We start from the raw sequence: 26,553 nt of genomic DNA, 5'->3' as shown, positions 1-26,553 counted from the left end.
AGTCAAACATCCAGACTGCCGCCCTTGCAACTTCCGAAAGGCTGCTACCCCCACTTTCGCTGAACCTTTAATTTGCCTGGTCTCTCAACAGATACCCACCCAATATGGTTGCACCTATGGCTTGGTTATATGCTTTACTGGGACGCACATGCCTCCCCACCATGGCAAGCTGACATGGTTAACAGGGGAGGATGGCAATCTTATGTGACATTATATAGCTTCCTCAACAACTTTCTACGATTTGCTGTCTCATAGGCAGCTGTTAGGTCAATAAAAAGTACTCTGGTCACGAGCTTCCTTTCAAGACCATCCTCAACGTGCTGAGTGAGAATCAATATTTGACCACAACACCTGGTCTGAAACCTGCTTGTTCTTTCATTATTTTCCTATTATTGACAGCACAATGCAGTTCAGTACCATTCCTTCTAAGACCTTAAATAAATGACACAGGAGCAAGATAGGCATCAATCAAGCAATCAAGAAAACAGACCTTATTCTCTCAAAATAAAAAGAAAAGCTTATCAGCAAAAAATCCCTAACTTCCCACACTAAGAACCCTACCCAAATACACAAAATCTTGTGTCCTATTAAACCAATAGTAAATCTCAAAGATGCCCCAAGTTATAATGTAAGCAAAATACTCAAACCAAATTTTAAAAGAAAAAATCTCACTCAAAGAAGACAGGTTGATTAAAAGCAGCTTAGAGCTAATGAAGGAAATAAATAAACTAAAAATAACAGAGAGCACAAGAATAATATCCTTTGACATCACCAATATGTACACTAATGTACTAACAAAGGGATTGATAAAAATTATAGCAAAACCTTCTAAAAAATAACGTTTCAGTACAAGAAACTAACCAACCTCCTTTGAATAACATTAAACCAAAACAGTTTTAAATTCAATGACAAAATCTATCCTCAAAGAGGTTGATTAACCAAGGGCTTGCCATTAGGCATAAAAGCAAACTTTTCCTCAATAACTTCAAAAACAATCTCTTAACTAACTAGCATTGTAAAGGAATCTTACACTGGAACAGATATGTAGATGACAATGTGTATATGATATCAAAAAGAGTTTGGTGGATGAAGCAAACATTTTTTACAAGATTTTAATGTCATTTCACCATAGTTTATCTGTACTGTTTATAATATATATTTTACATTATGTTATCTCGCAAGAGACCTAACAGACATGTAATTTAAGTATACCAAATCATACTGTCATAAGATATTTTATTCAATAAGTAATACCCATTTTTATCTCTTACCAATGCTCATGATCACTCAATTGAGCCAAAACATGTACACTTTCAAATACACTGGCAGAAAAAATATTCATACACCATGAAATAAGGAATGCATAATACGGACATTTTGGTAATATATTTGTCGAGGTAACATACTTAATCAATTAAAGGTACACACGTGCACGTAAATGGTGTCCCATCATAAACAATCAACACTGTCCCACTCCAGTACTGAGAAGGAGAAGAGGGAGTGAAGAGGTATTGTTGAAGGCCACTCCTGTACCGAAAAGGAGGGGAAGGGAATGAACGAGTAGTACTGAAGGCACAGTGTGTGTATTCCGTGGCGACCTACATTTCGTTATACTGTAACACTGTAGGATGGCTCGTATCTTATCACAAATGAATTGCGGCCATATTATTGGCATGTGGGAGGCTCACAGGGTCCCCCCAAGCAATAGCTCAAGCAATACCATGCAGTCTTAGGAAAGTTTGGAGATGGGTAGAAATATGGGAAGAATGAGGTGAAGAAGGATTGGTAGATCATAGGACACATAACAAGGCTCCTAGAAGAACTACTCCAGAATAGGATGCTGGAATCACTCAAACTATGGACAATTCTCCGTTTACGACTATCGGTAATGTGATTGCCGCACTGGAATTGCCAGTAAGCCGGACTACCATGAGTTGCCGACTCCACGCTGGAGGTATTCACAATCGCTGAGCTGTGAAAACGGGGCAACTTCTTCCTATCCACATAGAAATTCATGTAGGCTTTGTACTACAAGAAAGTGTTACTCCACAACAGGAGTGGGAAATTACAATTTGGTTAGATGAAAAGGTATTTTGTTCCGATCCACGTAAACAGCTGAAGTGATGGCATCCAGTTCGAAAGCATTATGAAGAGCCCTTTGTCCAGGTAACTAATAAGTCGGGTCGTGTCACATGTGGCTGATTGGGGTGGATAAGTGGTGCCTGTCCAGGAGAGTTGGTAGAGGTCACTCCTCATGACTGCTTGTGAATATGTGGACATTTTAGAAGGTGCTGTACTTCATGTGTTCGAGCTATTTACCCTGTAGAAGTTCCTGTTATTCAGGTTATTCAGGTTTGAAGCTTTCTTCAAACAGCATCCCGACGTTCATGAGCTTGACTGACTAGAAAATGTTTGGGCAAGAATAGTACATACGTAGGTTCCAAGTTAGGAAAGGACAAGAGCGGCTCTGTTAATGCACTGCCATCATAATATTTGAGCAAATCTGAGGAATGAACCAGACTTTTTCCAACATCTAATAGATTCCATTCCCAAGCGGCTAGAGCAAGTGATAAACAGGAACGGGGCATGGGCTGATTATTAATGTTCTTAAACGAGTTGTGAAGTCGGTATTTGACAGCTCTTTAGTTATTTAATACCCATTTCATAATTAGCTTTGTGTCAATTTTCATTTTTCTTTCTTGAAATTATGTAACTATGGAGAGTGCATTATGTTTATTATTTTACTGTACGTTTATTTTATTTATATATTTTCTAGCAAGATGCGATACCTTCAAATTTTTATAAGATATTTCTGTAAAAATGGTTCATTTTATAATAATTATTTATGTAGAGATGTTGCAATAATATAATTTTGTTGTATTTAAGACGTGACTTTGTATTTTATGGAAATTGAATTTTAATGATATTAAATTATTTTTAGATGTATTTTCTTATTGCTCAAGAAGTAAAATGTATCTTTAGTTATTTTTATAAAGAAATGCTTACACAGTTATAATGCTTTATACATCAACATCTTATTTTAGCATATTAATTTTCTATCTATAGAATTTATTATAATTCTATATCCAAGGTGGTAAATTATGATATAACTTCAGTAAAGTCCAGAACAAAGTTATAAACCAGTAAATGATGTTTTAAATTACGACCCGATACAATGCAGCTACAAAATATTCCTAACTAGTATCCAATACTTTTTGGTTAAAAACCTCCTTTACTTCTTGATATTGTAATTATCAGAGTAGGTTACCTAATACTGTACTTCAATACATCCCCCACTGTGCCCATTTCAATCACAACAAAGTCTTGTAGCAGGCTGTCTACATGCAGCAATGCGTTAAGCGAGTAGGTGGGTCACTGTGCCTTTGGGACTACCCCTTCACTCTCTTCCCCCCTGTTTTGCACTGGAGTTGCCTTAAAAACCACCCCTTCACTCCCTCCCCTACTTTTCAGTACTGGAGTGGGGCAGTGCTGATTGTTTATGTCGGGACATCATTTATGTGCACACGTGTACAAGACTACAGGTTAATATACGTGTGAGAAAAGCCATCGCAAATCTGCCATGCTGGTCCATTAACACATTGCGGACCGGTCCCGAGAAAAATCGTGCATGCCTGGCCGAACGTTGCGGACCGGTCCCGAGTTATCTCGTGTTAGCAGCAGACTGAAGTTTAGTGCTATCTTTTGATATATACCGGAACTATTTGGATGTCAAGGGTGCTAGAACTCTTATGTATGGTTCAACACAATCGATAGTCGCATTTCTTTTCGATTATTCTTCATATCATAGCTTTTCTTTGCATTTCCTGACAACATGTTTACAAAGTTTGAAGAGCCATGCAAGATGGCAGCGCTCAGGGATCGCACGTGTTTAGACAGGGATGAAATTATTCGCCTATTATGTGCTGATACAGGCTCAGAATGTCGAAGTGATGCTGAATATTTAGCGTTCGATGATGAAATACATTCTAACGGAAATGTTTCAAGTGATGACGAGTAGATATCCTTATCTTCAAGGTGTGGAACTCACGTGGGGCAGGACGAGTCTCATAATTGTGTTACGGGTGTAAATATTCTAAATATTGTAAATAATATAGTGTTTTCTGACAACTAGGTTATGGACAACAATAAACCTAGGCTAGAGGATTTTGAACGTGCTCCTGATATAAAGGTATGGCCTAATGAACATGGAAACGTAGGACAAGTATCAGTACTTATGTTTGTGAGGACTTTTTCATTATGTAGCTGAGCAGACAAACTTATACCATGAGCAGAATTCACATTCTCATAACGTATCCCGTAAAACCCAAAGTGGACTAATGTCCCTAGGAGGGAAATTAAAAAAATGTTTTGTTTATATTGATAGGGCAAGTTAAGAAACCATATCTGAAAGATTACTGGTCAACCGATCCCCTAATAGAAAAACCATATATTTCGGAAAACTATGAGCCGAAATAGATTTCAGCAAATACTTACCTAACTGCATTTCAACTACTAATCAGGAATGCCTCCAGAATAAAACACAGTAGTCCTTCAAAGGCTAGTGAAGTTCTGGCAGTTTATTTGAATGCATGCACTCCAGTTTGGAGGTAGTTAGAAAGTGGCCGGGAACAGGGCTGTGCATGGGGTGAAGGGCACCCGGTCCGCAATGTGTTAATAACCAGTGTAATCGCCTGACTGTTGAATGCAAGCATGCAAACGTGCATGGATGACGCTGGAGTTGTTGTCCAATGATGTCCCATATGTGCTCGACTCCGGACAGATTGGGGGATTGAGCAGGCCAAGGCAACACGTCGACACTCTGTAGAACAAGTTGGGTTACAATAGCGGCATGGGCAGGTGCTTTATCCAGTTGGAAAATACCCCTGGAAATGCTGTTCATGAACGGCAGTATAACAGGTCGAATCACCAGGCAGACGTACACATCTGCAGTAAGGGTGTGTGGGATAACCACGAGAGTGCTCCTGCTGTCATAGGAAATTGCTCCCCAGACCAGAACTCCTGGTGTAGGTCCAGTGTGTCGACGCCATAGACAGGTGAAAAGCAGGCCCTCACCTGGCTTTCACTGGCACCAAGGCAGAACCGGCTTTCATCGGAAAACACAACGGACCTCCGCTCCATCCTCCAATGAGCTCTCACTTGACACCACTGAAATCGCAGACGTGGTGGTTTCGGATAAGTGGAATGCACAATGCAGGACGTCTGACTCGGAGCTGTCCTTCAAGTAACCGATTTAGAACAGTTCGTTGCATCACTGTAATACCAACTGCCGCTCAAATTGCTGCTGCAGACGCAGTCCGCTGTGCCACAGCCAAATGCCGAATACGGCGGACCTCCCTCTCGGTCGTGCCACGGGGATGTCCAGAGTCCGGTCTTCTTGCGAGCATACCTTCTTGTGACCACTGCTGCCAGCAAGCATGCACAGTGGAGACATTCCTGCCAAGTCGTTCTGCAACAGCACGGAAGGAAAATCCACCTTAACATAGCCCTATTATACGGCCTCATTCAATCGCAGTGAGTATCTGATACTAGCCTCTTCGTCGTCATACAGGCATTCTTGACCCACTCACAGTCACTCCGTCCAATCTCACAGGTAACTAACTCTCTTGCACAGTACAGCTCGTATTTAAAGCAAACTTGATGTGCAACGTCACGGGGCCGCTACTAGCACCACGCTAATGCAATTGCGGGAAATTTGAATCAACATCATCTTTCAGATGTATAAACATGCCTACCAGCATTCGTTAATCTAGCACAACCCTTTCTTGGTGTTTGGATACTTTTTTCTGCCAGTGTATAATGTTAATTAAATAATCTAATTAAATAATCTTTAAGATTATATGTAGTATTGAATAGGTGGAAATCGTATACTTCAATTTAGATACCACAGTCAATACAGAACTTTAAATATGAATTTCATTTCTTGCAAAGTTGCAGTTATCAGGTTTTGAAAAAGTGCTTCTCAATTATTAACAAGAAATAACTTTTATACATTTCCTATTATATTAAATTCAACTGAATTTACATATAATTTTGAAATTTAATAGATATGAAACAATTTTATGATACGACTGCTGTTCTTGAGATTTACTGCCTCTGTACTATGTGATAGGGGAAGTTAACTGTTCACCCTTGCATGCTAAAACTGAAAATGAAATTAATACTTAGCAGTAAGCGACTACTAACCACAGTTACTACCAAGACTATTAGATTCATATGGAATTACCAAACTCAGGGCTCAAGCAATTAGACTCTTTCCATGCGAGTTTACAACATACAATATCAAATCTGAATTGAAAACGTACATCATGGATACAAACTCATGATTTATGCTTCTCTCATACTGTCATGAATTTTGTAACATGGCTGAAGATATTACAATAACAGGTCATGAACAATGATAGGAAATGAGAGATCCCCACTATCGGCAGCCCTGAAAATGGTTTTCCGTGGTTTCCCATTTTCACACCAGGCAAATGCTGGGGCTGTACCGTAATTAAGGCCATGGCCGCTTCCTTCCAACTCCTAGGCCTTTCCTATCCCATCGTCGCCATAAGACCTATCTGTGTCGGTGCGACGTAAAGCCCCTAGCAAAAAAAAAAAAAAAAAAGGAAATGAGAGTGCATATCTCAAGAAGCCAGACTTCTTGATGTCTTCCAGAGGAGATAAGTTCCAGTAGTCTCTTCAGAAGATCAAGCATGCTTCTTACATCACGTGGCACACTGAGAGCGATAGCACGCTGTGATGTCTCAATCAACTGGATGAGTTGAGGTGCTGGTTTGGCTTTCTATCCACAGTGAATGGCATAGACATATAAGCGGGAAGAAGATAGGAGGAGGTCTGATATATATCAGACAATCCACAAGGTGGATAGCAAAATCTATAATTTCATTTGAGCTTGAGCATTCAATTTATGATGGATGGGAAATATCTGTGCCCTTCAGATAATTTATTGAATTTAATATTTTTAGTATACATTTATAGTTACCAAAAGAAAGACATAGCCCAGGGAGTACTTCACACAAATCCTAGAAAATAAAATGCAATGTAATATTTTTTCCCGATGTATTTGTTTCAAAAGCAAACATACACTGGGTAAGATCTGCCATTTGATGAGCCATGAGGTATTTGAAGGCAGTCAGGAATCGGCTAGTACCTCTTCTTTATTTTAAATTATTATTATTATTTGCTTTACATCGCACCTACACAGATAAGTCTTATGGTGACGATGGTATAGGAAAGGCCTAAAAGTGGGAAGGAAGCAGCCGTGGCCTTCATTAAGTTACAGCCCCAGCATTTGCCTGGTGTGAAAATGGGAAGCCACGGAAATCCATCTTCAGGGCTGCCGACAGTGGGGTTCGAACCCACTGTTCCCGGATGCAAGCTCACAGCTGCGCGCCCCTTACCGCACGGCCAACTCGCTCAATAGTAGCTCTTCTGCTATGCAGGCTGCATTTGTAGCCTAAACTGTTCTGTTCTTCATTATTTTACCAAATAAGTAACTATATTTTTGCAGTTAAATACAGTCCTTATATGTAATTTATATTTGAAAAGTTCCCAAATTCACTTCACTCGTTTCGCTTTCATTACTTTTTTGTAAATTTTAAAAGAGAAGATCTCATATACAGTATTCTGAAGGCAAGGAATTCTAAAAAATATGTTCCGCATGTGTTACAACAGATTAACCACAAATGTAATCCTTAAGAACAGCTCAAGCTCAACATGTTGTGATTTGCAAACGAGCACAGAAAGTGCACTTGGGCAAATTTTTACTAGACAGGAGTTTTGAGCTGGCCTCAAGACTCTTGAACGAGAAAAATGTATTTCTATCCCTAGTAATGAGGGGAGATCCTATCTAAGTATTGAGAACATTTTCAAAGAAATATGCAGTTTCTAGGAATCACTATTTTATTGCTGTGATTTATGTTTTCTTAACCTGGAGCACTAAGCATGATAATGTCATGTGAAATGAGACAATCTGTATGGAAATACTGATGGTTCACAAAGACTATTGCTCTGCTTCCTCATTCCACTATTAAATTACTACTACTCTTATCAAATCCATGATACAGTAAGACATAATTCAGTTCTGTTTACCTTTAGTTAGGTTTCCTTCAGGATTTCGAAATTTGATGCGCTTGTCTGATGGCCATGCAATACCCGTACGTAACAAAGGGACTTCTCCATGATGAGCGACGGAATACAGGGACAATTCATCTGAAAAATAAACAATAAACACTGCTACAGGGACAAAATAAACAATAAACAAGGTTACAGGGACAATTCATCTGAAAAATAAATACTGTTCTAAATCAATATGTACAGTCTACCAAGAATAGCAATAAGATATTCTCCAAATGCAGCAAATACAATAACTCAATGCCGTCATCAAGAACTAGTAGAAGATAAAAAACATACTATTTAATAAATGGTACTAGAAAATTTTAGTTAATCTGAAAAAAGATCTAAATAATTGCATACAAATGTAATGGTGGTAGTGGTGATTGTCTTGTTGTTTTAAGTGGCCACGAGCCTTGCAAATACCTAAGGAAATTGGTTTTGGTGCTGGTGAAATGAAATGAAATGTCATATGGCTTTTAGTGCCAGGATATCCCAGGACGGGTTCGGCTCGCCAGGTGCAGGTCTTTCTATTTGACACCCGTAGGCGACCTGCACGTCGTGATGAGGATGAAATGATGATGAAGACAACACATACACGCAGCCCCCGTGCCACTGGAATTAACCAATTAAGATTAAAATCCCCGACCTGGCCATGAATCGAACCCGGGACCCTCTGAACCGAAGGCCAGTACGCTGACCGTTCAGCCAACGAGTCGGATTTGGTGCTGGTAATGGTACTTCAAGGGAACAGGTGCAACTACATGAGCGGAAACAACTTCAAACCTGCTAAAAGGAAGTTTAGAAAAGAGGCCGGGAGGAAAACAGAAGGCAGATTCCAGAGGAAAAAGGAATGGATCAAGTCTGTGTATCCTATACGAATTCAAATACCTTTTCTTACAAGCCACAAGTTCCTCAATGCATTATTATATTGCCATTACTTAAAAAGTTCCTTGTCCTCTTTTGACAATTAGGGTATTTCCCAAAGTAGGTAGAGTAAGAGGTAGGGATCACGCGCAGGTCTCCCCAGCACGCTTGGCCATCGGTGACATCATCGAGCACCCTCAGCGCCTTGTCTTCTGTATGAGGTAATACCCAGCTGTGAGCTATTCTGTTTTAGCCACAAGTTAGAGATAAGAGAACTTCATTGATATTTTAATATCACCTCAGAAAAGGCATTCCACTTCACTATTACATTAGAGTAATAATAGGAGATCTAATACAGTGTGAATCAAGCAGCGTTTCTGAAGTTTTTCGATCTGTATACAAGGTTGTAACAATGCTAAGACTGTGATCGCAGTGGAATGCCCATTCCATGTGTTCATGTTCTGCAACACAATAACAAGGGGGCTTTAATTGTTACAGACTCTAACAATAAAGCTTGATGACTGCAAGAAGTATGTCCGTTGTTACAAACAATATTAGAAAACTATATACACTGTCAACAACACAAACAGCAAATGTTAGGAAACTACAACTGTCCACAACACAAACAGTACAGTAGATGTTCTCCAAGTGCCAGGAACTGACAAATTTCACGTTAACATTAGATAGGCTATATAAATTAATGAACCTGTATACTAACATTCTTAGCACTGGTTTCATGTACAACATAATAAACTGCCTTTCATAAAAATTCTAGAAATTCTCGAAAATTCTAGTGTGTTTAATACATATAGTGTAGGGGAGAGTGGTCCACTGTGAGACGTGGTCCACAGTGAGACACAACTGATTTTAAATATTTTGAATTATCTGTGGAAGGAAGAACTCTGGTGGTTAACACAGAAATTAGAATCAATATTGGCTATCCTGATCCTAGAAGTCTTGAAGAAGTAGTTTCTTTGTCATTCCAGCAGATTACTTTTGAGGTAAGTAAAATAAACTTTTTATTGTGAGCTTCGTGTGTTCTAGATTTTTATAGTAAAATATAATCACTTTTCTAATATTGCTAATAAAATGTAGCTAGCAATAGGTATAAAATGCTGTAGAAGAAAATTTGCTATTGGTTGTCTTTAGGTTAGAAAAACAGTTGTTTACAAAAGCACTACATGTGGGTCACAGTGAGACATAGCATAACTTAAAACTGACTGTCTCACTGTGCCCCATACAACAAATTAAGGTTAACTTTAATAATAAACTTTCATATAACCCCATTTTGTACGTTTAAAGGCTTTAAAACACATTGACTAATAAAGGACTATTAGTTTTATTCCTTTTTATTAAAGAAGATGGCTAGAAATCGAAAAAGAAAAATGAACATTGGTGCATTTTCTTCTGATTGCATGAAAGCAGCAGATGAGTTGGTTGTGAATCAAGGCTTCAGTATTTGACAAGCAGATCACCAAAAGAATCTTTCTTTTCAGACATTGGCAAGGTAAGATCATTATTCCTGTTCATTAATACAGATGGCAGACCAAGAATTTCCTCAGTACTAGACTCTTCATCAAAGTGAACCACAACATCGCCATATGCTATTGACTTTTGACTTTTATCTTACGAAAACAAATAATTACAGGTCACTTGACCATCTTTCAACATTATTTTATTCAACATTAAGTTTAAAAAAATACAATTTTGATAGTCATTCTCATTATTATCTAGTTCTAACCTCTAGTCAGTCAACATCATTTTATAGCAATTTTACCACTTGTCTATAACAAACTGTTGCTTTATTCATTTTTACTTATAATAGTAGTCCTCCAATGTCACTATTGCAAATACTTTCACTAAATATGAACTTCTCACTCATAGCATAGTCTTTAAAACCAACAATGTACTAGCCTTTTACCATATGTTAATTTTCTTTCAAGTCTCTTCAAGGCTTTTTATAAATTAGTTTTATTTTATGTATATATCAGGTCCCTGACTGTATTTCAAGGTTAAACCCATGGCTGATGATGCATATATTTAAGGTGAAACATGTACCATTTTAATTAACATGTCAATGTAATTCAACAAAGACAAGATTTATTGTATTGATAGGTGGTCAAATCAATAAAATAACTTGTTACTATTTCAATCAAATATCATCAATACGGATCAAAAATGATATTTATCACATGTAATATTAATGCCAACCAGGCAATGATAAAACCTAACAAGTATTTGAACCTGAGAATTAAAATAGGAAGATTTCTAGAGATATTAAGTTTCTTAAAGATTGCTTGAAATTAGAGTTGGTACCTAAGTTTCTCAAATCTTTACAAAGAAAAGGTCTTTCCCATTCAAAATCTAACGTCACTCAAAAGAAAGTAAACAGCATAGGGTTAAAAAATGAAATCAAACTCATTATACAAGAAAAAATCTTTACTAAATTTACAATTATATAGGACACATTTGACCATCTCTCAAAAATTATCTCACCGAGCCCGATAGCTGCAGTCGCTTAAGTGCGGCCAGTATCCAGTATTCGGGAGATAGTAGGTTCGAACCCCACTGTGGGCAGCCCTGAAAATGGTTTTCCGTGGTTTCCCATTTACACACCAGGCAAATGCTGGGGCTGTACCTTAATTAAGGCCACGGCTGCTTCCTTCCCACTCCTAGCCCTTTCCTGTCCCGTTGTCGCCATAAGACGTATGTGTATCGGTGCGAAGTAAAGCAACTAGCAAAAAAAAAAATTATCTCCACTTGAATGGAGTTCATTTTTAAGGTACACTGACCTTAAACTATCATACATATTAGATAGGAAACAGAAAACCCTTAACCATAAATTAATTTGTTTACAAGAAAACAAACTCAAAACATCTGACCGAAATACAATCAAAGTGTCCACTTCCCATTTGACTAACATTTCCACTACAATTAACCTATCTAACACAACCTTCTCTAATCAGAGATGAACATAAACATTAAACATAATTGGCCTAATCACAAAAAAGCAGAGGACATAATCACTACCATCGCTGAAACCGAAACTAATATAGATAAATTCCGATTGACAAACAAAACGACATACGTTATGAAGTAAAAAAGATTCTTCCAATATTGATTAATGAGATAACATCTAACAACAACTACGTCATCTCGAAACAAATTCAAAACCTGAAATCCAAAATCCATAATAGCAACATAGTAATAATAAAGGCAGATAAGGGCAACACCATAGTAATAATGAACAAGCAGGATTACATAGATAAAACAGAAACCTTTTTTTTTTTTCAAATAAAACCTATACAATAATTAATAAAGATCCAACAAACAAAACACAGCGCTACTTAAAGAAACTTCTTAAAAATTCTACTTTCATTTTAAATGATCAAGATTATCATAAATTAATTATAATGAAGCCAAAATTACCTACAGTAAGATTATTACCCAAAATTCATAAAAAGGAGGTCCCCATTCAACCAATAATTAATAAGTTGTTGTGAATAGTTCTACCTATAAAACCTTTCAACTCCTACACAAATTCCTAAAAAACACTTCAAATTCCACAATTCCAACCCCATAAAAATCTCTATCGAACTTAACAATTCCCTAAACAAATTCAGTCTGCAACCAAACCATGTTTTATGTTCTTTCGACATTACTAACATGTATACAAATATTCACTTATCATAAAGAACAATCTGTCAGGATCTTCATATATTCATATTCCTCGACATTAAGTAAAATCGAAAGTGATGAATGCTTAAAATAACTCAGTTTAATTTTAAACAATAATTACTCCGCCTTCAAAAAGAAACTTTACAAACAGGAAGGTTTGATTGATTGATGTCTGTTGTTTAAAGGGGCCTAACATCAGCCCCTAATGGTACGAAATGAAATGACAAATTAAAAACCCCACATCCTCCACTGACCAGAATTCAAAGAGTGAGGATGAAGAATGAATATATGGATGGATATGAATTTAAAACGATCAGTGGATCCGACCCACAGTGCCTCACATGCACAGAAGCTCGCACAAAACAATAGTACTACGGACCAAGGGACTGCTTCTATAGCACGATGCTGAATCGATTAGGCTTATTGTTGAAACGGGTCCAAAATCCAGGTCATCGGCCCCTCATAATAGTATTTATCGCCAGAACAGTAGAACCATTGTATTTGTCATGTTGCAGTACTAATCAAGAGTAGCGTAGACTCGCGGAATTCCACACATTATGGTACTACTCACAGGTAATGAAATTCGCACATGTATTACAGACCTACTGTGTTTCGCACATTGCGGCGCCATTGACAAGCAATGCAAACCTATGGTGTTCATCACCTAAGTGTACTAACCACAGGGACTCGTACTATCCCGTGGTGTTCCTCATATAGTGGGTACTAATAATAGGCAAGCCAGAACCATGGGTTCCGTCATCCCATGGTGTCGCTCATATAGTGCTACTAATCACAGGTACTGTAAAGACCGTTGCGCTCTCGTTTGCTACTAATCACAAACCTATTTGGTACCTAACACAGTGGTACTACGCGCAAGGAAAAGCGACCCATGGCGTTTCCCGCATGGTAGTACTAATCAAGAGTAGTTTCATGGTTCTAATTTGATCATCCCTTGGTCGCCCCTTTTAGTCGCCGCTTACAACAGGCAGGGGATCCCAAGGGTGTATTCTTCATCTGCAGCTCCCATCCACAGGGGGTAACAAGAAGGTTTGGCGATGGGAGACCCGTTATCTGGAATATTAGCTGACATATACTTAGATAATCTCGAACACAGTAAGATAATTAATAACATCAATGGACTCTGTCTCTGGCATCGCTACGTTGATGACACCATACCAATCATAGACAAACAAATCAACAACACTGATAACATATTATTATTCCTTAAAAATTTGGATAACAACATTAAATTCACTAAAGAAGATGAGATCACCTGTCAGCACCGGCTTTCTTGGGAATAGGTATGACAACATTCTGCAGAAAATCGGATGGGAATTCTCCTGTCTCATTCATTTTACACACTAAATGGAATAACCTTGCCATGCTGGTTTCTCCTAAGGCAGTCAGTAATTCAGAGGGAATGTCATCAATTACAGGTGCCTTGTTCCTATTTAGGTCGCTCACAGCTCTGTCAAACTCTGACCTCAAAACTGGGTCTCCCATTTCATCAGCATCAACAGCCTCTTCTTGTTCCAGAACCAAATTATCTACATCTTTACCTTGATACAACTGTTCGATATGTTCCTGCCATCTTTCTGGTTTGTCATCTTTCCATAGAAGTGTCTTTCCATCTGAGCTCTTAATATTCTATGCACCTAGATTTCCTTTCTCCAAAGGTTTCCTTGATTTTCCTGTATGCAGTATCTACCTTTCCTAAGACCATACAACCTTCGACATCCTTGCACTTCAGCCATTCTTCCTTAGCTACCTTGCACTTTCTATCCACTTCATTCTTTAATCACCTGTATTATTGTCTGCCCTCTTCATTTCTAGCATTCTTGTATTTTCGTCGTTCATCAATCAGGTCTAGTATCTCCTGAGTTATCCACCGATTCTTAGTTGATCTTTCCTTCCTTCCTAACATTTCTTCAGCAGCCCTACTGATTCAATTTTTCATGACTCTTCACTTTTCCTCTATTGTGTTTCCTTCAGCCTTTTCATTTAGTCCTTGTGCAACATGTTCCTTGAAACAATCCCTCACACTCTTTTCTTTCAACTTGTCTAGATCCCATCTCTTTGCATTCTTTCCTTTCTTCAATTTCTTCAACTTCAGATGGCATTTCATGACTAACAAGTTGTGGTCAGAATCCACGTCTGCTCCTGGAATAGTTTTGCAATCCAACACCTGTTCTCTGAATCTCTGCCTAATCATAATGAAGTCTATTTGATACCTTCCAGTGTCTCCAGGGCTCGTCCACATATACAGCCACTGTTTGTGGTGTTTGAACTACATATTGGCAAGGACTAAATTATAATCAGTGCAGAATTCAACCAGATGACTTCCTCTTTCGTTCCTTTGTCCCAATCCGAATTCTCCTATTGTATTACCTTCTCTTCCTTGGCTTACCACTGCATTCCAGCCTCCCATCACAATTAGATTCTCGTCACCTTTTACATATTGTATTAAATCTTCTATCTCTTCATACATTCTTTCGATTTCCTTATCATCCGCTGAACTAGTAGGCACATAGACCTGCACTATTGTGGTGGGCATTGGTTTGGTGTCTGTCTTGACAACAATAATTCTTTCACTATGCTGGTCATAGTAGATCAGTCAATCATCTAGACCACCGACCTTGAAACTTCCGAAAGGCTGCTACCCCCCTTTTGATGAAACATTCTTTGGTTTGGTCTCTCAACAGAGACCCATCCGATGTGGTTGCACCTGCGGCTCGGCTATCTGCTTCACTGGGACACGCAAGCCTCCCCACCGCGGTTAGGTCACATGGTTAACAGTAATAATCGTATGGTCTCAGCTACCATGTGCAGACATCTCAATTTGACGCCATCTGGCTGTCTGCTCGTCAATTTCGATGTTCCGTTTTACTCTAGGCCCACTAGATGGCAGACCGAATAAACCAAAACTCTCTGGGGCATCTATGGCTGAGATTTAATTAATTCCGTCAGGTAAACACCAAATGTGTCACCAGAGATCTTTTACATGCCGACGTACGACATGGAGTGTCGAATGGACTTTTTTCCGCCCTTGAAAAATCAGACTACCTCTGCCGGGTTAGAACCCACTATCTTGGGATCCAGAGGCCGACACTCTACCACTGATCCACAGAGGCAATTATATGCGATAAATGAAAAAGGCTTTACACAATAAAACTTGTTTAACATAACACAGGCAAGAAATAATATGATACACACTGCAAATCACACACTAGTTCAACTTTAAAATCATAGTTGTGACCTTTTTAGCTTTCTTCAAAAAGTCTTGAGAAAATGTTTTCTCATAACAGGAAACAGAACTCCTGGTCTTCAAAACAGAAATAGACACTAGAGACTCATTGGACATGCATGATCTAAACTCTGTTCTATTTTTCTTCACAAGGCTGAAAACACGTTCACATTCTGCATTGATATGGGGTATGGTGAGAATAGATAGCATTACTCCAGAAATTCGGCTCCACGAATTCTTGATATTTGTTCCCAACTGGAATCACTTGCAGCACCTTGATTTGCAGCCGAAGTGTCATCTACCTGAAGAGCTGTGAACTGCCTCTGAAGCTAATTCATCACCTCATCTGTAGGTTCAGTCTCTTCCTTAAATAACATGATAGGAAACTTTTCCAAGAAAAATGAATGGAAGAAAACTGTGCATATTCAATGTTGTCAACCTGGCAAGTTGAGCATGCTTTAACATAATCATCCTTGAATGGAAACTTGTTGGTGATGTAGTCACAGGCAATACAAAAGTAGTTTCTCACTGATGAAAAGAAAAGGGATTTATCTATATCCTGGAGATCATTCACTATGTTCGAAGTCTGAATGCCAATAACTAACTCATCATTACTTAAATCATTTCTTCCACCATGTGCAATATTAATATCACACCCACATACCGTGCAAAAGGCTAATTTTTCTCCCTTTCTTGATTTTAGTATACACGGAAAATCAACAGAATATGATTCTTTAAACGTCTGGAAGTACTGTTTCTCACTGGATTTATTCATGATAATCTACAATAGGAATGTAGCGTATGAAAATGTATGAGAACAAATGTCTCGATATGTACTGAAAATCAAAATGAACCTGGATCACTGAACGTCACATAAAATTATAACAAACACTCAAATCAGTCAAACACTTCATTACAACATGTCAAATCACACAAAGTCTTAAATCATTAAATGAACATGACGCCAACCTCGTGAACACAGAATATGCACATGGTAAAAAGCATGCCATACGCGAACCTTTTCTTGATACCCGAGCTCCCTGGTGCTGAATAGGTACACCTTGGTTATCTTCGAGATTCGTATCAGCAACCTTTGAAACACAAACTATGAATCGGTTATGCATCACCGTGAGACATCTGGTGTACACTTTACGCACTAGTACTGCTGTTGTTTACACAGCAAAGTCAAACTATAGAATTAATGCTAGGAACAAGATTCGCATTGAGAAATGTTATATAATGTTATATAATGTGTGTGTGTGTATGACACAGTTGTTAGCTTAAGATAATAAAAGTTTAGAAAATTCATATCAATCGATCACATTATCGATTCAATTCAGATTTCATTTCCATATGGTTGGCAGTATAGGGCGATCGTCTCGCCATGAACGAGGACGTTTGAGCAGCATAGTCGGATGAAGATGTCGCTCCAGAAATTGGTAACAGTAGTCACTGTTGACAGTTTGTCCCTCAGGCACAGCAAGCGTAAGAGTAACACCCTCATAGTTGTATGCCACACAATCAGCATAAGCTTCACCCTACTGGGTTCCTGTCGAAATTTCTGTGGACATGAAAAACCTGGGTGACGCCATTCGCCTCATCAATGTCGACATTACACTGCAGAAATGAGTCTCCTTCACTGCAGTATCTGTCCAGGTGGATGACATACAGTGCATACCGGTGAAATTTCTGTACGTCAGCGACTTAATGTGGAACCCAACAGGACGCAACTTTCCTCATGTTAAAGGCATTTTGTCAGTATCTACGGATAATTTCCGGACAGCCCATTGACAGTTTACGGAAACGAAACCACTCACGTCAGTCTGATCTTGAGGAACAAAGGGCTGACCAGTGCGGTGCAAATCCGCAGTTTCAGTCCGACCCGCACAAAACGCCTTGACCCATTATGCAATCGCCCTATACGGTAATGCATTCCTGCCACAGGCTTAACGTAATCCTCGATAACACTCTGATGTATTTTTGCCATGGACAACCTCGACTTTAATCTGTGAATGCTGATCATCTTTTGAAAACATGTTTTAGAGCAGTGAAAGAGAGGCTCTCCACTTCAACACCACTCAGCAACAACACTCCCAACTGGATGCCCATCAAATGCACACTACACATCGATAACAGTGCCACCTGACCACTCCAATATCCTATTTGGGCATCATAGGATATAAACTTCCTGGTTTTGATCCATACTGAACTGTGACCACAATAATAATCATTAAATTAATGTTGTAGGTCCACTTTTTCAATACTATAATATGCAATATATTTGAATTACATTACTAAACTAGGGACTGGTTTTGGCTTTGGCTGACCATCTTCAGACTTAATGTAATACATCTAATAACTAAACAAATGTACAATGTCAATTGTGTGTTTGTACATTTGTTTAGTTTTTAGATGTACAATGTCAAATGTGTGTGTGTGTGTGTACATTTGATTAGTTATTAGATGTACAATGTCAAATGTGTGTGTGTGTGTACATTTGATTAGTTATTAGATGTATTACATTATGGCTGAAGATGGCCAGCCAACAAGGTAGCAGGTAGGGACCCTCTTCGGAGGCAGCCCTACCCAGGGAGTGGCGCCCCTGCCTATGTGAGTCCCAGAGCACACTGACCCGGTGTGTAACATCTGGTATGGGTCCCAGCTCAGGGTTACGAGTGAAGACCTCAACGGCATCTACGGCAGAGAAGGTGGACTTCGGTATGGCGGAGATGGCGGAAGGGGCATACCCGTAGCGTCTGTAGTTCAGAGGAGCGGCTACGAAAGGCGTCTGTCTCCATGTTAGGGGCGGCCTAATTTTGAACCTGGCAGTAGGTATAAAATGCCTTTGGGTGTGGCGAGCCCATTGTAACAATAGCCTATATGGACAAAGCAGATATGGTGCCTCGGAAAAGGTTAGGGCGTCCCCTGCTAAAAGCGACGCGCAACTCTTCAGGTGCTGGGGGAACTGTGAAAAATGGGCAACCAGCACCAAACTACATCACAATTGCAACAGTAAATGTACCGACACTGATGGGAAAGACAGAAGAACTGGTTGACTTCATGACAGAAAAAGATATAGCCATACTTGGACTGTGCGAGACCAAGAAGAGGGGTACAGGGGAGATCCCTCTGAGAGAAGGATACAGGCTGTATTACAGCGGAGGACCTGAAGCAAAAAATGGAGTGGCCATCATACTTAGAAGAGAAATCCAAGAATATGTGGAATATACAAAGTACGTCAGCAATAGGATGATGATAATGAGGCTCCAGTTTGAAAATGGCGTGAAAGATCTGTTTCAGTTGTATGCCCCACAAACTGGTTGCATAGATGAACATCTAGAGGACTTCTTAGAGGAAGTGGAGAGACAGATAGAAGATAAGCAAGTACTATTGATGGGAGATCTAAATGCATGAGTTGGAATGGAAAGACAAGGAAAGGAAGATGATGTAGGGCCCTTTGGATATGGAAATGTAAATCCATAAGGCAAGTTGTTGGTGGATTTTTGCATGAGGAATCAAATGATTGTTGGAAACACCTGATTTAGAAAGAAGAACAGTCAGAAGATTACAAGGTATGGTTGGGGAGACAGACGAACAATGACCATGATTGATTATATAATCATAGAGAAAGAACACCGGAAGAACCTTGTAGATGTAACAGCCATGTCTGAAGAAGCCTTTGGTGGAGATCATAAAGTTGTGATAGGAAAATTGAAAGTTGGAAATATTGAAAAACCCCAATTAAGAAGAGAGAAAAGAATTAAAGTATGGAAGTTGAAGAAGAAAAGCATACAAGAAGAATTTCAAAGGGAAATAATACCCCTGGTACCCAGGACAGAGGTGGGGAATGTTGAAGAGGAATGGAAAAGATTTAAGGAAGCACTGGTTGGATGAGCAGAAAAGGTGTGTGGTAGAACATCAGGAAATGTGAAAGACAAAGAAACACACTGGTGGAATGATAGGGTAAAGATTAAAGTGAAGGAAAAGAAAATGGCATGGAAAGCATGGAAAACATCTAAGACTGAAGAAAGTAGAAGAAAATATGTGGAGGCAAAGAATTTGGCCAAGAAAGTAGTGGAGGAAGAAAAGAGGAAAAGCTGGGCCTTATTCACACAGAAATTGAGAGATGATACGCAGGGCAGCAAGAAATTACTGTATGGTATCTTAAGAAACAAAAAGAGAGATCAAGTAAACACCAGATTTGTGAAGGATGAAGGTGGCATAATTTTAACAAAGCCAGAAGAAATAAGAAATAGATGGAGAGAGTATTTTCAGAAGCTGCTGAACATAAGAACGGATGACAGTCATTTAATGGATGACCAGGAAAGGCAATTAGTTGATGAAGAAATGGATAAAGAAATTACAATGAATGAAATTGAAATGGCAGTAAGAAAGATGAAGAATGGAAAAACTGCTGGAATAGATGAAATTTCAGTGGAGATGATAAAGGCAGCTGGAGCTGTAGGCCTGCAGTAGACATATCGGGTTCTCAGGAATGTCTGGGAGAATAAGGAGGTCCCTGAGGATTGGCAAAAAGGAATAATCATCCCAATTTTCAAGAAAGGTGATAAGAAAGTTTTGAAGAACTACAGGGGAATTACTCTAATAACCCATGTTGCTAAGATAATGGAAAGGATACTGGAAAGTAGAATAAGGTTGAGGGTTGAGAATCAGATACAGGAAAATCAGTTTGGTTTCAGAAGTGGAAGGTCAACAATAGAGCCCATTTTCATTATGAGACAACTAATGGAAAAGCATTGGGAGTACGGGAATGATATGGTGATGACATTCACTGACATTGAAAAGGCATATGACAGTGTCCCCAGGACGAAAGTTTGGGACAGTCTGGTGCAAAAGGGAATTGGACAGGGATTAATAAAAATGATCATGGCATTGTATAAGGAATGTTGTAGTTGGTGCAAACACAAGTTGGCAGGACAAGTTGGTTCAAAATAACTAGTGGGCTGAGACAGGGAAGTGTTCTATCACCAATCCTGTTTACAATAGTAATGGATGACATCATGAGAACAGCAAAAGCAGCATATGGAGGAAGAGAAATGAACATGTTATTTGCAGATGATATTGTGATTTGGGGAGAAGACGACAGGAAGGTTCAAGAACAGTTGAATGTGGTGAATGGGAAGATCGAAGAATGTGGATTGAAAATAAGTGTAGAAAAGAGTAAAACTCTTGTTATGACTAGAGGGGAGAAAGAAGGGAAAGGTCAGATTAGGCTTACAGACAAGCCCCTGGAAGTAGTGGAAACGTTTAAATACCTGGGGAGTGAATTAATGGAGAATGCTCGACTGGATGCTGAGATTAGTAAAAGGATTCAAGCTGGAAGTTGTTTCTATCATAGTGTAAGAAACATGTTATGGGACAAAGATGTGCCAAAGGAAGCAAAGGATACTATGTACAAGATGTATTACGTACCCATAACAACTTACGGAGCAGAAACTTGGACAATGACAAAGAAGGATGAGAGTCGAATACAGGCAGCTGAAATGAAGTTCTTGAGGAGTATTATACAGAAGAGTAGAAGAGACAAAATAAGGAATGAGAAAATCCGGGAAGAAATTGGAGTGGAAAAATTGAATGATAGAATACAGAAGAGCCGACTAAGATGGTTTGGGCACATAAAGCGAATGAGCAACGAAAGAATGCCAAAAAAGGTGATGGAAATGCAAATCCAAGGAAGGAGAGGCCGTGGACGACCACGATTGAGATGGAAGGATATCATCCAACGCAGCATTATAGAAAGAAACCTGGACTGGGACACAGTGTTGGAGGAGGAGTGGTGGAAAGACCGAAGAAAGTGGAGAGGAACCATATTTGCCCCTACCCGGCTACAGCTGGATAAAGGGAAATGATGATGATGATGATGATGATGATGATGATGATGATGATGATGGCCAGCCAAGGCCGAAACTAGTCCCTAGTTTAGTAATGTAATTCAAATATATTGCATATTATAGTATTGAAAAGGTGAACCATTACAACATTAAATTAATGATTATTATTTGGGCATGCCCAATCTCCTGCGAGTGTCTGGACTATGTTGCCACAACTTTATTTACAGTCCTCATACAAGGATCTTCATTGGGGTAATCATATTAACCCTACACTGCATGATTTTTTTTTATTTTCTCTTTATTTTAATTCTAGACATGTATAATTATTCCACATTAAGGGAAAAATAGTTAAAAAATTCTTAAAATGATTTTGAGAGATTTATTGCATGAAAACTAACATGTGCCTAATTAGTCCCACCATGCACTGTCGACATATTTGTTTTGAAGGTTCACTTCCCATTTTCAGGTTGCTCACTTGAGGTGAAAGTCCTTGAAACAGTTCTTTTTGTTTGTAATGCACAATGCTACATCACCCTTTTTTGCAAAATATAAGGGTTTTCCCCCTTGTATGAGGGAAATTTGCACCGTTGTTGAGTGTCTTTGTGAATTGGCCAGTATTCCAAACGATCTTGATGGACTGGTTGTGGAGGGTGAACTGCTTCTGAGGACTTCTTCCTCTTCTTTACGAGGTCTCCTTCTACTTCAAAACTTGGCCGTTCTCGCTTTGGGGTGATTGACAACCCCACTTGACAGAGTAAAAAGGCTAAAACTTCCCGGAATTTCATCTGACAATGCACATGCCTGCAATATCTCCTCTCTCAAGAATGACATTTTCTATCATGTTTCCCACCTAAAATATTATTCAAAATGGAATTAATATATTCGTTGACATTCACACACACAAAATGCAATAAAGTAGGTAAGCAGCATATGTCATTCCATGTCGGAGGTTATCATACCACCACATGATCAGACTGCATAATGGGACGAATTAGTCACATATTTATTTTTCTAAAATAAATCTATACCAAATATCAAAATGCTTTTTAGTGTATTTGAGTATGTGCAGAAGACTTACTAGTAATAGTATGATTTTTCTTATTTGCAAAAGAATACAAATACATGCTATTATGTAGATTGATGGTATAAATAACCATCCTTCTAATGATATGCATGTTGACATGATCTGGTGAAGATTTCTATCATTCTTTCGAAGTCTTGAAACCTCTTTACAACTTGTAATTACTTTGCCTATTTTCACTTTGAGTTACAATACTGCATGGCACGGAAGCATGGCAGTTTGAATGAAAGATAATAATAATAATAATAATAATAATAATAATAATAATAATAATAATAATAATAATAATAATAATAATAATAATAATAATAATTGCTTTACATCCCACTTACTACTTTCTCGGTTTTAGAGATGCCGAGGTGCCGGAATTTAGTCCTGCAGGACTTCTTTTACGTACCAGTAAATCTACCAACATGAGGCTGACGTATCTGTGTACCTTCAAATACCACCGGACTGAACCAGGATCGAACCTGCCAAGTTGGCGCAAGAGGGGCAGCGCCTCAACCGTCTGAGCCACTCTCGGCTCAGCCTAAATGAAAGAGATGTAATTAAGTTTGAATAAATCGTATGATAAAAGTACTAAACTAGACTGAACTGAGCGAAGTGAAAGCGGACGCATAACATAAGGAATAAGAATGGATGGTGAGCAAGATCAAATAATGGACGATGAAGCACGCCAAAGCACATGCCCTCTTTCTCATGAATTAATTGTTCCATTAACCTGGGACGTGTGCTAAATTAATCTTTGAACCATTGTTTCCAGTTCTTCCACTCAAAGTTTCCAAGGCAATGATTAACTAGTTTCCATCGCATTGTGAAACAACCCATGCAAATACAGGAACATTACTTTCATTCCATATAAAATATGAAAGGTCTCGTCTGCATTAATGGACTATAAGGTAAATATATATTTAAAGTCAATGAACGTAAACTACATTCTTTTGAGTCTCTATTTAAACACTTGAAACTGTTATAACAGGGAATTTTTTAAGAGGTCGCTACATTTTCTTAGTGCTCGCATCTAAATCACCTCTGTCCCCTGGGTAAGGTGCCACTCAATGTTCTGAGTCGCTGGGGGGGGGGTTAAGCAAAATATATTTTAATATATCAAATGCCTCGCTCCATGGCTAGCATTCTGGCCTTTGGTACAAGGGGTGTTGGGTTCAATTCCCAGCCACGTTGGGGATTGTAACTTTAATTCGTTCTTCTGGCTCATGGACTAAGTATGTGTCATCTTCAACATTAGAATTCATCATAGGTAGGGCCCATCCACACAAACATGTAGGTCACCTACAGGTGTCATTTGGAAAGACCAGCACCAGGCCACTTCGGAGGTCATACGCCTTCATCATCTATCAACTGGAATAATGAAAATTACAAACATACAATACTATCAAAATACAACACAAGTCCCATAAATATACAGGTCATTATATTTTCAATAAAACTACAGTATGAATTTAGGTGGTTCGATAAATGTACATATAATGCATTTAATCACATACCACTGAATAAAGAATATGCAATTGCTCCACATGGGGCTACTTTCACTTTCTGAGTCCCATTATTTATTTCAGCATAATCGTAAGGCACACAGTCACGAGAAGGTTTCTGGCTGAGAAACCCAAGCAGCTGGTTGTCATCACGAGACTTCACATAACGACGATGGTTCTGGTAAAAATTTGTGAGTCCATAATACATGAATACCTTTCCCTAAAATGAAAAAAAACATGTATGTAAGTATCACTATACATTTAGTGCATGTTTATACCTAAAGCACCAGTTGCCAATAACTTTCTTCAGAACACATGATTCACCTTTTGAAATCCTTAACCCTTAGAGTACCAAGGAGCACAATTGCCCTCCACCTGACTCTTGCTGAAAAATTGTCTTTCTTCAGCCTAGCAATTTGGTCATAAAATGGGTAGCATTCTTAACATACCACCTGTAAACAGGCATGACACAAAGAGGGTTAAATGAAAATGTATCCATCAGAAAAATTCTACCCCATCACCAATAAAGGGAAAAAATCTGGATCATAGTTTCATCTTAAAACACTCAGTGTGATGAAGTAGCATTCAAAGTACATATTTCTTCTCCAGAGGATTCTGTGTTTGTAGTATTTAAAAGTTTCAAGAAACTGGGTAGCTACTTTCCATTCAAATGTAATGAACCTGTAACTTATGCATTAGACACTAAAGAACTTTGGAAAAGTTCCTTTCAACATTGATGAACAAATTCATTTCAAAGTCTTATGACTGACAAAGATTCAAGGACAGTTTGCACTAAAATGAGTTAAAAGAAATTGAGAGAAGTGGAACGGTGTTTCTCTCCCCTTCAAAAGCAAGGGTATCACCATGGTTCTCACAAACCAAATGACATCAACAGCATCTCATAAGTTATGAATTTCATTATGGTCCATATTGACAATTGATCACTATCAAGGGGTAGGAAGGGTCCACCTATTCAATACTATTAGTTTGTATACTGTTTTATAAAACTGGGACTAGTTTCGACCCCATATATATTGCGCCATCTTCAGCCACGCTCCAATTGGAAGACATAAGCACTCATATAACCAATAATAATATAAACACTGCTATGACACAATTTATAGTCTTAATTTAAACCATTGATGAAGTCTGAATAACATATCTACACTTTAAACTAACTAACACATCAAAAATGTTGTGGTTGAGTTCGACCCAATATATATGGGGTCGAAACTAGTCCCAGTTTTATAAAACAATATACAAACTAATAGTATTAAATAGGTGGACCCTTCCAACCCTTTGATAGTGATCAACAGCATCTGTTGTGCATTAAAACTATTTATGGGGAAAATTTCAGACTTCAAAATTTCTTTTTTCATAATGGAGGAGGAGAGGACTTTTGAGTTTATGAACCCTCAAAAATTAATTCTAAGTTATCCTTTTAAATCTTTTATAGTATTTAATAGTTTAAGGTTAAGGATTTTAGTAATTACTAGGTCAAACATTTTTTTTTGAAGCAGGGACTACAGTCCAATAGTCAATATGTCACTGAATATATATATACACACAGTATATATATTCAACGCTAAATACAGGGAAGACAGAAAGTGAACACTGGATTTAGGCACATAATATTGTATTTGAACATTGTACAATTTCAACTTTCCTACCCAACACATCAAAATCCAGTGCTAGTTTATGAAGAAATAATAAGAAATAATTCCTAGTAATACACTGGCAGAAAATGAAATCCTAACAACAAGAAGGCATTGGTTTAGAGGAATACAATTTAGGCTGAGCATTTGTCTATGTAACATTTATCTGATTCAAGTTTCCAGGTCACAGGTTCAAGTATGCATGAGAAGACATTAATAACTGATATAATTGTCACGATTTTGAACGCAAGCATGCAAACATGCATTGTGTCGTACAGGTGCCATATGTCATTTTGTGGGATGGAGTTCTGCAGAGCACACTGGGTGACAGTAGCAGTCTGAAGACGAGCGTTATCATGTTGGAAAACACCCCCTTGAATACTGTAAATGAATGGCAGCACAACCAGTTCAATCACCAGTCTATGTACAAATTTGCTGTCAAGGTTCTTGGGATAATGACGAGAGTGCTCCTGTTGTCAAAGGAACTTGCTCCCAAGACCATAACTCCTGGTGTACGTCCAGTGTCAACTCCACAGACAGCTTGGTT

General features: G+C 38.5%; 1 protein-coding gene across 2 annotated transcripts in view; it reads right to left on the bottom strand.

Moving 5' to 3' along the window:
* LOC136864306 (cell cycle control protein 50A) overlaps window positions 1–26,553 on the bottom strand; it is a 290,752-nt gene that overhangs the window by 140,526 nt on the left and 123,673 nt on the right. For both annotated transcript variants that reach the window (XR_011017824.1, XM_067141117.2), the window contains exons 4-5: window positions 24,364–24,571; window positions 8,116–8,235 (exon numbers count right to left, since the gene is read on the bottom strand). Coding sequence is in view for 1 of the 2 variants with exons in the window: in XM_067141117.2 (XP_066997218.1) it covers window positions 8,116–8,235; window positions 24,364–24,571 (328 nt within the window). In the remaining variant the exon portion in view is untranslated. The remainder of the gene's footprint in view (window positions 1–8,115; window positions 8,236–24,363; window positions 24,572–26,553) is intronic.

Source organism: Anabrus simplex, chromosome 2 (genome assembly GCF_040414725.1).
Source record: "Anabrus simplex isolate iqAnaSimp1 chromosome 2, ASM4041472v1, whole genome shotgun sequence".
Taxonomy (NCBI): domain Eukaryota; kingdom Metazoa; phylum Arthropoda; class Insecta; order Orthoptera; family Tettigoniidae; genus Anabrus; species Anabrus simplex.
Note: the sequence above shows the minus strand (reverse complement) of the source record. Positions and strands in the feature narration are given on the sequence as shown.